Genomic DNA, 12,764 nt, shown 5'->3' on the forward strand with positions numbered 1-12,764 from the left:
TATTCATAAAAAAACTAATTATTAAATGAATAGGCTAAATAATTAATGGGGTATACTTAAAAGTAATTTGTCAAATTTGTAAATTAGTAAGTAACAAAATGCCATCATCAAACACAAAACAACATTTCTGATTTGATTATTATTAATTCATCAAAACATAGTCTAAAGCATTTTAATATTGTGGTCAATATTTTATATTTTATTTCACTAGGTTACAATAATTTAAATAGTTACTAGTTTGTCACTGGTTGCTGCTTTTACTCAGTGTGCACCAAATGCTTGCTCTTGGGGGAATTGTTGGATCTAATAAATGATAGTGAGTTAAATGTAAAATTGGCTTATGCAGGTGTTGTTGTGTCTACCTCCTGTGTTTGTTTTCTTCTTCTTCATTTGTGACTATCACAGCACCCAGAACGCCCTAGCCAGCTCCACACTTATCTCCAAGTCAGCTGCTGATTCCTGTGGAGTGGAAAAACAAGCTGGCTGTAGAAGTCGCTGGTCAATGGTCACAGCCAGTGTTCAACGAATGAAAGAGATAAAATAATCAAAGCTGTTAATCTGAAGCTGTACTGACCTATTTCATAACGCAGCACTGTTTATGCACATCGTTTTTGGTAAATATTGTGTAGTCAGTCAAAACATATTCACATAGTGAATATTTTTTTAATTATAAGTTCAAAACAAGTATTTAAAGATGACTATATGCACTTTATGCTGATTGTACATTTCATACCTTAAAATGATTCAGTGCAAAACGTTGAATTTTAGAGTCAGTGTTTTAAAAACCTAAAGTAAATAAAGTACATTTAATTGAACTACTAATAATTTCTTTTTTTGTACAACTTCAATCAAATGAACATAAAATAAACATGTTTGAGGACATCTCTATCTCCACTGTCAACTATCCAATGGCAGCAAATTGGCAAAGAGAGCTGTTAGAATCTTATTTTTACGGATTTATTTGAACTTTTAAAATTTAATATTGTTAAAAGTCAGAACAAATGTGAGAAGAACCTGACCTTCATGTCAGTTTTGTTTAATTTGATGATTAAATAAACACCATAGCACAGGGATGTAACCAAATAACTTGTTAACAATAAAAATCAAAGCCAGAGGTTTGATTTTAATAATATGAAATCAAAAAATGGGATGGAACCGGCTTAATACACTATGCGGCGCGACAAGAATGGACCAGAATCAGATTGAAGTGAAAACCCACTAAGGTGGGTGCTTTATTTTTCTTTGTACAACAAAGTAAGGAGTACAGCAGTGTAGCTCCCTCATGGCGTGGCTGGTGTACAGGGTTGGTTTAGGTATTGTGGAATTCAGCTGGGTAGGCGAGGTGCAGTAGACGGCTCACCAGTGAAGTTGCGTAAGGAGGGGACAGGAGACCTCAAGTTCCAGTGAAGCTCGATGAGTCATTCAGTTCCAGTCTTCCTTGGCTTCAGTTTACGGGCTTTCTGGGTGCAGGAAACAGAGCAGTGGTAAGCTTGAGTGGCAAACACACATGGCGTTTCTCAATACCAAGAATGCAAACTACGGACTTGTGTTCTTGGGAAGAATGTTCTTGCTGGTTGTTCTTGGAAGAATTAACTCGCAAGTTCACAAGCACAGAAAACACTGTTAACAGTTTGAGACGATGCGTTCTTCCTGTTATTGCTCAACAGTCCCAGCACAGAGGCTACCTGCAGGGCTCCAAAATACCAGCTAGAAATAAAAACCACAACAATATAACCACTTTGTATTAAAACAATCTCTGGACAAGAAAACCTCATAATGCTAGAACTATTGCAATAATATTGAAAAATAAAACTAATTGAGCTTTAATTTTATTGTTTATGGTTTAGCTCAAACACCCCTTACTTACTCAAAAGAGTGGAACGCGATCCCTATTATTAGCATATAAGTTTAAGTCACTTTAAATTAAACAAATAAATAGGCATATGCACTGGTGTGACCTATGTGTTCCTATTAGTGTTATGTGGAATTATTATTTCTATATTATTGTAGTGCACTGTATATGCCCAGGGAGATGGAAATTAGAAATTCAAATTATAAAGATTGCTGTCTCCCCTTTAGTCTACATAACATGTCATAGCATGTTACCACTTTATGTACAAGTTCATTTATCATAAAGACTGAAACTCAACTTCTAATAAATCAGAAAACAAATACACCAAAAATATGAACCAACTACAAAATATAATGTAGGCTATAGCATAATTTGACCAAGTCTCCCGAAAAGAAACGGGTGTATCTCATAGACTAATAATATACAGTCTATCTATGGTATATCTCTCCTCTGCCTGCTGCTCTGTGTGTGTGTGTGTGTGTGTGTGTGTGTGTGTGTGTGTGTGTGTGTGTGTGTGTGTGTGTGTGTGTGTGTAGTTTAACTCCGAAAAGACAGTTAACCACATGTGTTGTGATATTTACACAAACGATCCGAAACGGCGAAATAAAAGCCTCTTATTTACGGGACCGGTCTAAAAGACCTCCGGGGTCCTACAGCGGGGTCTCCGAGCGGGACTGTCCGAGCGCCGAGCAAGCGGCCCCGGCAGGCGCAAGCTGGCGGCCGCGTCATTTTATGGAGCTCCGAAAACTTTGGAGCAAATTGTCAATTTGGCAAAGATTTTCGCAAGACTGCCTATATTCGAAATATAAACCGTTAATTTCTCGCCTAAAATATTCTCAGAAGTGAATTTAGTGATGTGTAAGATGGCGAAAATTGTTAAAATTGTCCCGTTTTTGGGCTGTCTATGTACTGGAAATCCAACCATCATTGAATGCCGAAATGAATGTTGGGATACAAGTGCTGCGAAGTTCATACAAGTTACCAACCGATGTATCCTCGGTAAATGGGCGTGTCAAGAATACATCCGGGAATTTTAACTGTTCTTTGCGAAATGCGAACTTGTGTATTGGGACAGTACTTTGGCAACACGAGATGACGAGTCACAGGGACACAAGAACACAAGTCAATAGAAGAACACATATTGGGAAACGGCCATACTCACTTGCCTTGGTCGGTGTGGCTCCTTTTGTCCTGGCCTGACGAGGGCAAACGAGAGGCAGCGATTAGTGGTTGCCAGCCGTGCCTTGTTGTAGGCTGGCTTCTTGGCCAGTTGCTTGTTTTTGATAAACACAATGGGAGACCTTTGAAGGCATGTACCCGGCATGGCAACAATTCAGGGGCCATTGCAACAGACAACTGTTGCATGCCTGAATGATTACATACCAATAGCATTAACACCAGTCATAATGAAATGTTTTGAGAGATTGGTACTGAACAGCATCAAGGCCTTCATTCCAGCTAATCTGTACCAACACCAATTCACCTACAGAGCCAACAGATGCACCGATGATGCCATCTCACTTGCACTTCGCACTGCCCTTACTCACCTGCAGAACCCCAACACCTATGTCAGGATGCTTTTTGTTGACTTTAGTTCAGCTTTTAACACCATCAACTCCAACAAGCTAGTCAACAAATTGCAGTTACTTGGCCTGGACTCTCACCTCTGTAAGTGGATTAAGAACTTTCTCACTGACAGACCCCAGCATGTCAGACTTGGAAATATTACCTCCTCCACCACCATCCTCAACACTAGCACTCCCCAGGGCTGTGTTCTCAGTCTGCTCCTCTACTCACTATTCATGACTGCTCTCCCATTCATGACTCAAACTCCATTTTCAAATTTGCAGATGACACAGCTGTGGTGGGGCTGGTAATCAACAATGAGGAGACCGCCTACAGGGAGGAGGTCCAATCACTGGTATCATGGTGCAGCAGAAACAACTTAATCAACACAAAGAAAACAAAAGAAATCATAATTGATTTTAGGAAAAACAACAGACATGACAGTCTTGAGATACATGGAGAGGAGGTGGAACAGGTCCCAAGCTTCAGATACCTAGGGTTGCATCTGGCGGAGGATCTGACCTGGGGAGTGAACACCAAAGAGATAGGGGGGGAAAAAAGCTCAGCAGAGACTCTTTTTCCTGCAAACCCTAAGAAGCACGGGGCTCCCGCAGACACTCCTCACAAATTTCTACAGGTGCACAATAGAGAGTGTGTTGGCATACAGCTGTACAGTGTGGTTCTCCAGCTGCACCACTGAGGAGAAAAAAGACCTGCAGCGGGTAATTAAAACAGCCCAGAGAATCATTGGTGCACCTCTCCCAAGCCTTGAGGACATCTACTCCAGTAGGCTGCAGAGAAGAGCAGCAAGCATCAGATCCTACACACCCTGGCCATATCCTGTTTGACACTCTTCCCTCAGGCAGGCTCAGGGTCATGAGGGCGTGGACAAACCGCATAGGGCCAAGGGCCATAAATGAGCTGCTGAAAGACTAAACTAATCTGGACTTGAACCATACTGTGTTTGTTAATGTACTGGTTTTCTTATTCTTGTTTCAATACTTTTATCTTATTTTTATACTATATATTTATCTATTAACTGTCACTTTTTATACTTCTATCGTTATGCTGCTAAGTGAGTGATTGATGTCATCTTAATTTTGTTGTGTAGAGTAATGGACTGTTTTTATATAGCGCTTTTCTAGTCTTAATGACTACTCAAAGCGCTTTAACATAGTACAGGAAACATTCACCATTCACACACATTCACACGCTGTGGCCGAGGCTGCCGTACAAGGCTCATCAGATAAACACTCACACACATTTACACTCCGATGCGCAGCATCGGGGGCAACTCGGGGTTCAGTGTCTTGTCCAAGGACACTTCGGCATGGGACTGCAGGGCCAGGGATCGAACCACCAACTCTCTATCTATCTATCTATCTATTTGGCCACAAGTACTAATTGATTTGTTTTAATTATCAAATATTAGTTTTCAGTTGATTGAAGGTTGATCGAGTGATTTATTAATCAATTTAAAAGTGATATTTTAACCTACAGTCATGTTAACTTGACAAGAGTAACAACACGACGCTTATCCAAAACGAAGGTGAAATATTAGGACTATGCTCCACAGGTCATGTTGGCTCAACGTTAATGAGTGATCTATATATTCTTCAGTTATAACCCGTTCACGTGTTGCGTGCATGCTGTAAGCAGAGTGCTGCACAAAGTAAATTATTGTCTACACATCTTAATGTTCAGACTTTGCAGCATCTTATCAAAACATCTTCTAATAATCATGACATTTATTACCTCCATTTATCAAAGGCTGTTCCACCACCTCCTTTCTCTGTGCAAAATTCACTGTATAAAAGGCCAAACTCTGCTGTCATTTTCTCGTCTCTCATCAAGTCCTAAGGTGAGTTCACAAGGGAACACAATGCCTCTAAATTACCATTTTTAAATGGGTTTATCTTGAGATTGGTAACTTATTTTTGTTGTTTCAATCATAGACCCTGGGTCACTTTTTGTCTTGTAGTAATCAAGTGAAGTTGTGAGAAGTGAATTCAAGATGACGAGGCTCACTATTCTAGCAGGTATTTATCTTCAGTTGGTGCTGTATTTACATATTAATCTTCACTAAACACACAACATCATATTGCATGTCTGTCCTTCGAAACGGATCCCTCTGTCTGGCGCTCTTCCTGATATTTCTTCCATTTTTTTTTCCCATTAAAGAGTTTTTTTGGCGCGTTTTTCCTTTTCTAGCTCGAGATTCAAAGGACAGAGGGTGTCCTATGCTTGACAGACTGTAAAAGCCCTTGAGGCAAATTTGTGATTTGTGAAATTGGGCTATATAAATAAAACTGAATCTACTGAATATATTTTTAACTTAATTCAATTCCTTTTTTTTAAATTGTATTTAGAGTGTCAAATCATCCCATAAGTTATCTTGGGACACTTTGCAGACAGAGTAGGTCTAGACCACACTTACACCAGATATAAGCATATAGAAAAATACTGAAATATAACTCATAATAATAATAGATTTCAAAATGTTCTTTTATTTGTCTAACTGTTTCTTTTCTATATTTCTTAGGCTTATGTCTGGTGATATGCCAGCTCGGTAAGTCGTAATACTTGTTGATCATTTGATTTTGATTTTAACTTGAATACAGTGACTGACATTAATGTAATATTCCTTTACTCCAACACAGGATCTGCCACACAGTTGGTCTGTTACTTCACCAACTGGTCCCAGTACAGACCTGGTGAGGGAAAGTACTTGCCACAAGATGTGGACCCCTTCTTGTGCACAACCCTGATCTACGCCTTTTCCATCATCAACCATAATAATGAGCTCGTTACCTATGAATGGAATGATGATGTCCTCTACAAGTCTTTTAATGCCCTGAAGAACAAGTAAGTGGCCAGAGTTGAGAGAACCTTGTATCACATACAGGAGAGGTCAGAGGTCAGCCTGGGCTGCAGTACCTCTGGAGCTCGCATACGTTCAGTGCTTTGCATAAGAAGCCTGAAATGGATGACTTTGCTGAAACAATGACTTAAGAACCAGAGATTTTCCCTACTGTAAAATGCAAATGCCCTACTTGAGCCTAAACTATACAATGTTCTAGTAAGCTGTTACAAGCACTTACAAGCTTGAACAAAGTGTGGTGAGAATGTTTTATAGTCTTAACGTATCGTCTGTGTTATTTACAGAAATCCTCATCTGAAGACCCTGCTGGCTGTTGGTGGATGGAACTTTGGTTCAAGACAGTGAGTAACATTTTAGACCATAATCACATGCTGGCAAGTGCACATAGACATCAAAGCTGCTTGGACAACTGCCCTTTTTCCTCCTCGTGAGAAAGTGCCCTTTTTTAGACTTTGTCGAGTTCTGATGCACCCCCCCCCCCACTTGTGTGTAATGATTGTTAAATGATGTATGTATACTCTTTACTAATTAAAGACACAGAGAACTTTGTGCATTCCATGTGAACGTTTATTTGAACTTGTGCGTCGCAGAAAACAGTCCGTGTCACACTATAGTCAAATTATAGTTCCCTTTACAGAACAATGACATCACCACAAGCACCAAATTGATATGCAAAATAGGCGTTAACTAATTAAATGCGCTAATTTGCATACATTGGACAAGGCAATGCAGGGATACACAAAATAAGTAAAACATATCACCACACAACTTCCCCAGTTAATGACATAAATCCTGTAAAAGAGACAAAATAACAGAAACTGCCTTTTTTTGTTTAGTGTAAAGATTTTAGTTGATTTTTAAAGTGTTTATGAGTTAGTGAGTTTATTACAATAAAACCAAAATAAGTAAAATGATTTTTTTGCCATGTGCAAACAATAAATTAAACCCCTGTCCTTGGTGCAGTCAGTTTTTTCTAAATATATACTTGAACCTTGAAAAATTGTGACAGTTTCCTCTGCTGTTGCCTGCTCTTGTGATAAACCTAGAGAACCTGTGTGAACTAATAATTTTGAAATCTGTTAAACATAATTAAATAATTCTGTGAGTGTGAGGGAATTAAAGTCAGTTGGTAAGGCAAATACAGATTGCTTGGAGTTATGTTACCAATGATCTGACCACTACATTCTTAAAACATCCTGAAAGTCCAATGGAGTCTTAACTGAAGGCAAAATATAGCCTATATAAATGTACATAGTTTTTTGTATAGCTAACTGACCAGTAGGCAGATTTAGCTGATCTGATCTTTGACTTACAGCACTACACTACTTAATACTAGTTTATACTTGCATTACTGAGTGTTTAGAAAAAAATCAACAATAGATAGCTAACCAGATAGTGTGGTTTGCAAGTTATAAACCCCATATGTAAAAACATAAAAGTAGTAATGATAAAACATATTTCCAATCAAAATTCAGTCAGTTGTTGCCATAAAGCTAAGGGTTGCTAAAGGCCGCCTTTGTTAGCCTACTTTCTGATCGTACCAAGTAGGATAACAGAGCTCAATCTTCCCTGCAGGTTCTCCATCATGGTGTCCTCTCCAGCTAACAGACAGACGTTCATCCAGTCTTCTATCAAATTCCTGAGGACTCATGGATTTGATGGTCTGGATCTGGACTGGGAGTACCCTGGTGCTCGTGGAAGTCCCCCACAGGACAAACAGCTGTTCACTCTGCTCTGCAAAGTAGGTACAGATTTCTCGGTTTCTAGCTGCAATTCGCAGCTACTGTTCTACGGTTAACATCATGTTGACTTCTTCTTTGGTCTGTATTTGTAGGAACTCTTTGAAGCCTACGCAGCTGAGGCCAAGGCCACTGGCAATCCTCAGCTCATGGTGACTGCTGCAGTGTCTGCTGGAAAGGGAACCATCGATGCTGGATATGAGATTGCTGAGATTGCCAAGTGAGTGTGCGGTCATGAATACCTCTTGAGAGAGAAAACTGGGAGTTTAACAAAGGTCTTTCAATGACTATTTCCCCTATCTCTAGGTACCTGGAATTCATAAATGTGATGACCTATGACTTCCATGGGACTTGGGAGCAGTTCACTGGACATAACAGCCCACTCTTCCGTGGCTCCGAGGACTTTGGTGACCTCATCTACTTTAACACTGTAAGTGGACATTGGGAAATGAAGAAAAATAAACTTGAGGGGTACATTTTTAGAAGGTTTGACTACACCTCTTCCATTTACTTTGTAGGACTATGCCATGAAATACTGGAGAGACCAAGGCACCCCAGTGGAGAAGCTGAGGATGGGATTTGCTACTTATGGTCGTACCTTCCGTCTGACATCATCAGACACTGGCGTTGGAGCCCCAGCTAATGGCCCTGCATCAGCCGGACCATTCACACGTGAAGCTGGATTCTGGTCCCACTATGAGGTACATTTCAGATAAGGAGTAAAGCCATTACAATATGATGTGTTGTCTCAATTACATTGGCATTTAATAGACTGTGTGAAACATACACATTACTAAGCTACACAAACCTGATGATGTCTATGGTAGATCTGCACCTTCCTGAAAGGCACTACCATTCAATGGATTGACGACCAGAAAGTTCCCTATGCCGTCAAGAACAATGAGTGGGTGGGATTTGACAACAAGGAGAGCTTTGAGACCAAGGTAGGTGGCACGTCAGCTCTCTCTCATATATTTTATATAACACATTCACAGCATATACAAAGTATTTGAACCAATTTGTATTTATTTTCACCCCAATAGGTGCGCTACCTGCAGGAGCAGAAGTTCGGAGGTGCCTTTGTCTGGGCCCTTGATTTGGATGACTTTGCGGGGCGATTCTGTGGACAGGGCAACCACCCTCTAATGGGTCATCTCCGCAAACTTCTTAATATTGGTAAGTCCAAAGCATTTTCATGCAGATGTTTTCCTTTAGACAAAGACAAGACAAATAGTAATGTCTGCTAGATAGCAGACATAATAATAATAATAATAATAATAATAATAATAATAATAATAACTAATTATTAGTAATAATTAGTCAGACCATAAAGATTTATGGTCTGACTAATTATTACCCCCACTATTGTCCTGTTAGGACTAATTATTTTTGGCTACCATGTTAAACATTCCTGTTTTGTTTAATGGTCTTATTGAAATGGGCACCAGGTATTTAAGTTACTAAGTTGGACATAAGTTATCTCTGTAATAAGGGCCTGTAAAGCATAATTGGTAGGGGTGTGACAAGACGCTTACTCCACGAGACGAGACACATCACGAGATTGGGTTCAAGAGAACGAGACGAGATTTCTCGTCGAGGTGAAAAGTTGTCTCGTGAGGCGATGTGATGTCAGCGTGATGGAGCATGGAATTACTATTGAAGATCCCCCTGCCACTTTTAAATCATTTGTGTGGCAACATTTTGGTTTTCCTGCGGAAATAATAAACGGCGAAAGAGTGACAGACAAGACGAACACAATATGTAAACATTGTAAGAAAAAAATGCTGTATACCGCGGCTAACACGAGCACTATGCAAAAACACTTACAGCACCACCACAGCTCTCTACTAACTACTGCACCCGCGACTCGCGGGTGCAGTAGTTAGTAGTACGGCATTTTTGTCTTACAATGTTTATATATTGCGTTCGTCTTGTCTGTCACTCTTTCGCCATATATTATTTCTGCAGGAAAACCAAAATGTTGCCACACAAATGATTTAAAAGTGGCAGGGGGATCTTCAATAGTAATTCCATGCTCCATCACGCTGACATCACATCGCCTCACGAGACAACTTTTCACCTCGACGAGAAATCTCGTCACGTTTTAATCTCGCGAGATCTCGTACAACGAGATCTAGTCACACCCCTAATAATTGGCATGTCATATTCTGAACTACTATAGTCATTTGCCTTTTAAAAAATGATCAACATGCATGTTCATGTACAATTATTGTTTACCGTCCGATTGTTTGTAGATCTTAACATTTTGTACCAACTGAAGGCAGCTTCATTTCACAAAGAAAGAGAGAAAGAAAAGAGACGTGCTCTGCAAGGTTAAAATGTATGGTTCACTATAAGGGGGTCTGAAATTGTTGGGAAAGCTATATTTATTGGTGAGAAGGATATATAAATGGTTTGAGCCCCCTGAACGAAATTTCTACCTCTTTTGGGGAGTGGGTTGTCTTTCATATTTTTTAAGAGGGGAAAAGTTTTAGTCAAGTTATAGATAAACAATAATTATTTATCTAATTCAAACCCCCTTCTTTTCCTTCAACCTTTCAGTGCTGCCCCCACTGCCCCCTACAACCACCCCCAAACCTGGTGCTAGCACCACCTCCCCTGCAACCACCACCACCACTACCACCACCCACGCCCCGGGATCCGGCTTCTGCAACGGCAAACCTGACGGCCTCTACCCTCACCCAGACGACAGGAGCAGCTTCTACATGTGCGCTGGTGGCATCACCCATGTCCGCCAATGCGGATCTGGATCTATCTTTAATGACAGCTGCAAGTGCTGTGTCTGGCCCTGAGCCATGAGTGGACACACTATGTATTACACCTGATGCAAAAGTCAACCATTAAACAGAGTGTTTAAGTTCTCTTGTATCCACTGTGTCATTTACCTGAATGTTGGTGGTGTATAAATACAATGCATTGTCTTTTTTAGATATATAACATAGATTGCAGATTGCATTGCAGTACTTTGGTACAAATTGTTGGCTGCTGGTTTTTCATTTCAATCTGTGTATACATATAAATCTTCTACTTTCTCCATTCTTTGTTCCACAAACCTACATGTTAATACACATTTTAACTGCAGAGCTGAGTGTCAGTTTTAGCACTGGTGACAGAATAAGGATCCTGTTTTTGTACCAAAACAACAACAAGTGTAAAACACATATTTCTATATATAAATATATCTAACAATCAAAGTAAGCTTGTTAAGTTTGAACTTAAAAATACTGACACAATAGACCATCTTGCGATTGGTACACTTCAGCCGGATACAGCTGGGGGAAGTTTAAAACTATACCAGCCGTTGCAATGTTGTCGCAACAGGTAATTAACCAAGAATAAGTAAATATGTGTACCCACAAAGTACAGAGGTTCCATAGCAAAATAAACAATACATGTAGCCTGCAGTACAGTGTGACAGGTTTTATCACTGACACCAGAGGCCTGTAGTATGAAGCAAGATTTGGCATTAACGAGGTAACTTCATGTTCAACCCAGGCTAGCAGTAGCAGCAGTGAACAGAAGCCAGCAGGCAAGTGTTATTTAAAATAAACTCCTGGTGTACTTACAAACTTTCCTATCCATCGTTTTATGAGTACATAACCTATTTGTACTAGTGTGGAAGTTTGGTATCATTTCGGGCATTATTAGTGGGGTCATTTATGAGATACACTCTTGGATCCATTAGCGTCTGCACTAAGCTATTCAGCTGATAACACTAACTCTCCCAATATTCGACCCAGGTGAAAAAAGCTTCTGGGGGGGGGGTGTTTGGCTCAAGGTCGTGGTGAAAAGGACCCTAGGGTGAAATTACTCCGAACCATCACTTTAAGTTGGAGATAAGAGATCAAACAGTGTAAAAAGCTCTGCCTACTGACCAAGCAATACTTGATTGATAACAGCATCACCGTTCTTAGAAAATCAGGCGGGGCTCGGTGCGTGGAGAGAGAGAGAGAGAGAGAGAGAGAGAGAGAGAGAGAGAGAGAGAGAGAAAAATCATACTGCACTCTAAAGAGTGCAGTATGATTTATGAATCTGAATTTCTGCTTTTCCTCTAATGCTACCCTTCAAACATATAATGCAAATTGTCAAACTGATGCATCACTAGAAGGAGCCCTGCGGTGTTTGAACAAAAAGGACATACCTTGTAGTATCATAACTTAACATTTCAATTCAATTAAATTTTCTCTCAGGAGAGACAGAGCAAGCATTTAGTGCGACAATGGCGAGGAAAAACTTCCTTTGAACAGGCAACACCCTGGCTATTGGTGGATGGCCTTCCGCCGCTGCCGGTTGGGACACATGATATATATATATATATATACAACCCCAAATCAGAAAAGGTTGGGACAGTATGGAAAACAAATAAAAAAAGAAAGTAGGGATTTCTAAATGTATTTTGACTTGTATTTCATTGCAGACAATACAACAGCACATAATTTAATGTGTTCCTCATGATTTTTATTGTTTGTTTTTTTTCCAAAAAAACAAAATTCCTATTTTGGTTCTTGCAACACATTTCAAAAAAAGTTGGAACAGTAAAGCATTTAAGTCCGTGTACTTGGCGGCCAACGGATTTTCGTTTTGAAAGGAAAAAACCAAAAACGAGAAACGGCCAGTTTCCCAATTACCATTAGTAAATAGAAAAACAAAAAAACGGAAAACAACCCATTATTCGTTTTTTGTTTTGATATTAAAAAACGGAAAA

At 39.8% G+C, this 12,764-nt stretch overlaps 1 protein-coding gene and 2 long non-coding RNA genes across 4 annotated transcripts; 1 reads left to right on the forward strand and 2 right to left on the reverse strand.

Moving 5' to 3' along the window:
* Window positions 1-1,202: 1,202 nt before the first annotated feature.
* Window positions 1,203-3,767, reverse strand: LOC114553654 (uncharacterized). Its single transcript, XR_003692363.1, has 3 exons — window positions 3,517-3,767; window positions 3,015-3,048; window positions 1,203-1,460 (listed from the first exon to the last, which is right to left on the reverse strand). It is a non-coding gene; the product is annotated as an uncharacterized LOC114553654 (long non-coding RNA).
* Window positions 3,768-5,392: 1,625 nt separating this feature from the next.
* Window positions 5,393-10,891, forward strand: LOC114553652 (acidic mammalian chitinase-like). Its single transcript, XM_028574964.1, has 11 exons — window positions 5,393-5,457; window positions 5,961-5,987; window positions 6,079-6,283; window positions 6,584-6,640; window positions 7,875-8,040; window positions 8,134-8,258; window positions 8,345-8,468; window positions 8,557-8,739; window positions 8,866-8,982; window positions 9,082-9,214; window positions 10,601-10,891. Exons 1-11 carry the CDS (start codon window positions 5,433-5,435, stop codon window positions 10,849-10,851), a joined length of 1,413 nt encoding a protein of 470 aa, XP_028430765.1. The 5' UTR covers window positions 5,393-5,432; the 3' UTR covers window positions 10,852-10,891.
* LOC114553655 (uncharacterized) lies at window positions 6,836-9,258 on the reverse strand. 2 transcript variants are annotated; one of them, XR_003692365.1, is made up of 4 exons: window positions 9,091-9,258; window positions 8,847-8,921; window positions 8,637-8,732; window positions 6,836-8,466 (listed from the first exon to the last, which is right to left on the reverse strand). It is a non-coding gene; the product is annotated as an uncharacterized LOC114553655 (long non-coding RNA). The 2 variants fall into 2 exon arrangements; XR_003692364.1 differs by having other exon boundaries at window positions 8,637-8,921.
* Window positions 10,892-12,764: the final 1,873 nt, after the last annotated feature.

This window comes from Perca flavescens, chromosome 4, assembly GCF_004354835.1.
Source record: "Perca flavescens isolate YP-PL-M2 chromosome 4, PFLA_1.0, whole genome shotgun sequence".
Lineage (NCBI taxonomy): Eukaryota > Metazoa > Chordata > Actinopteri > Perciformes > Percidae > Perca > Perca flavescens.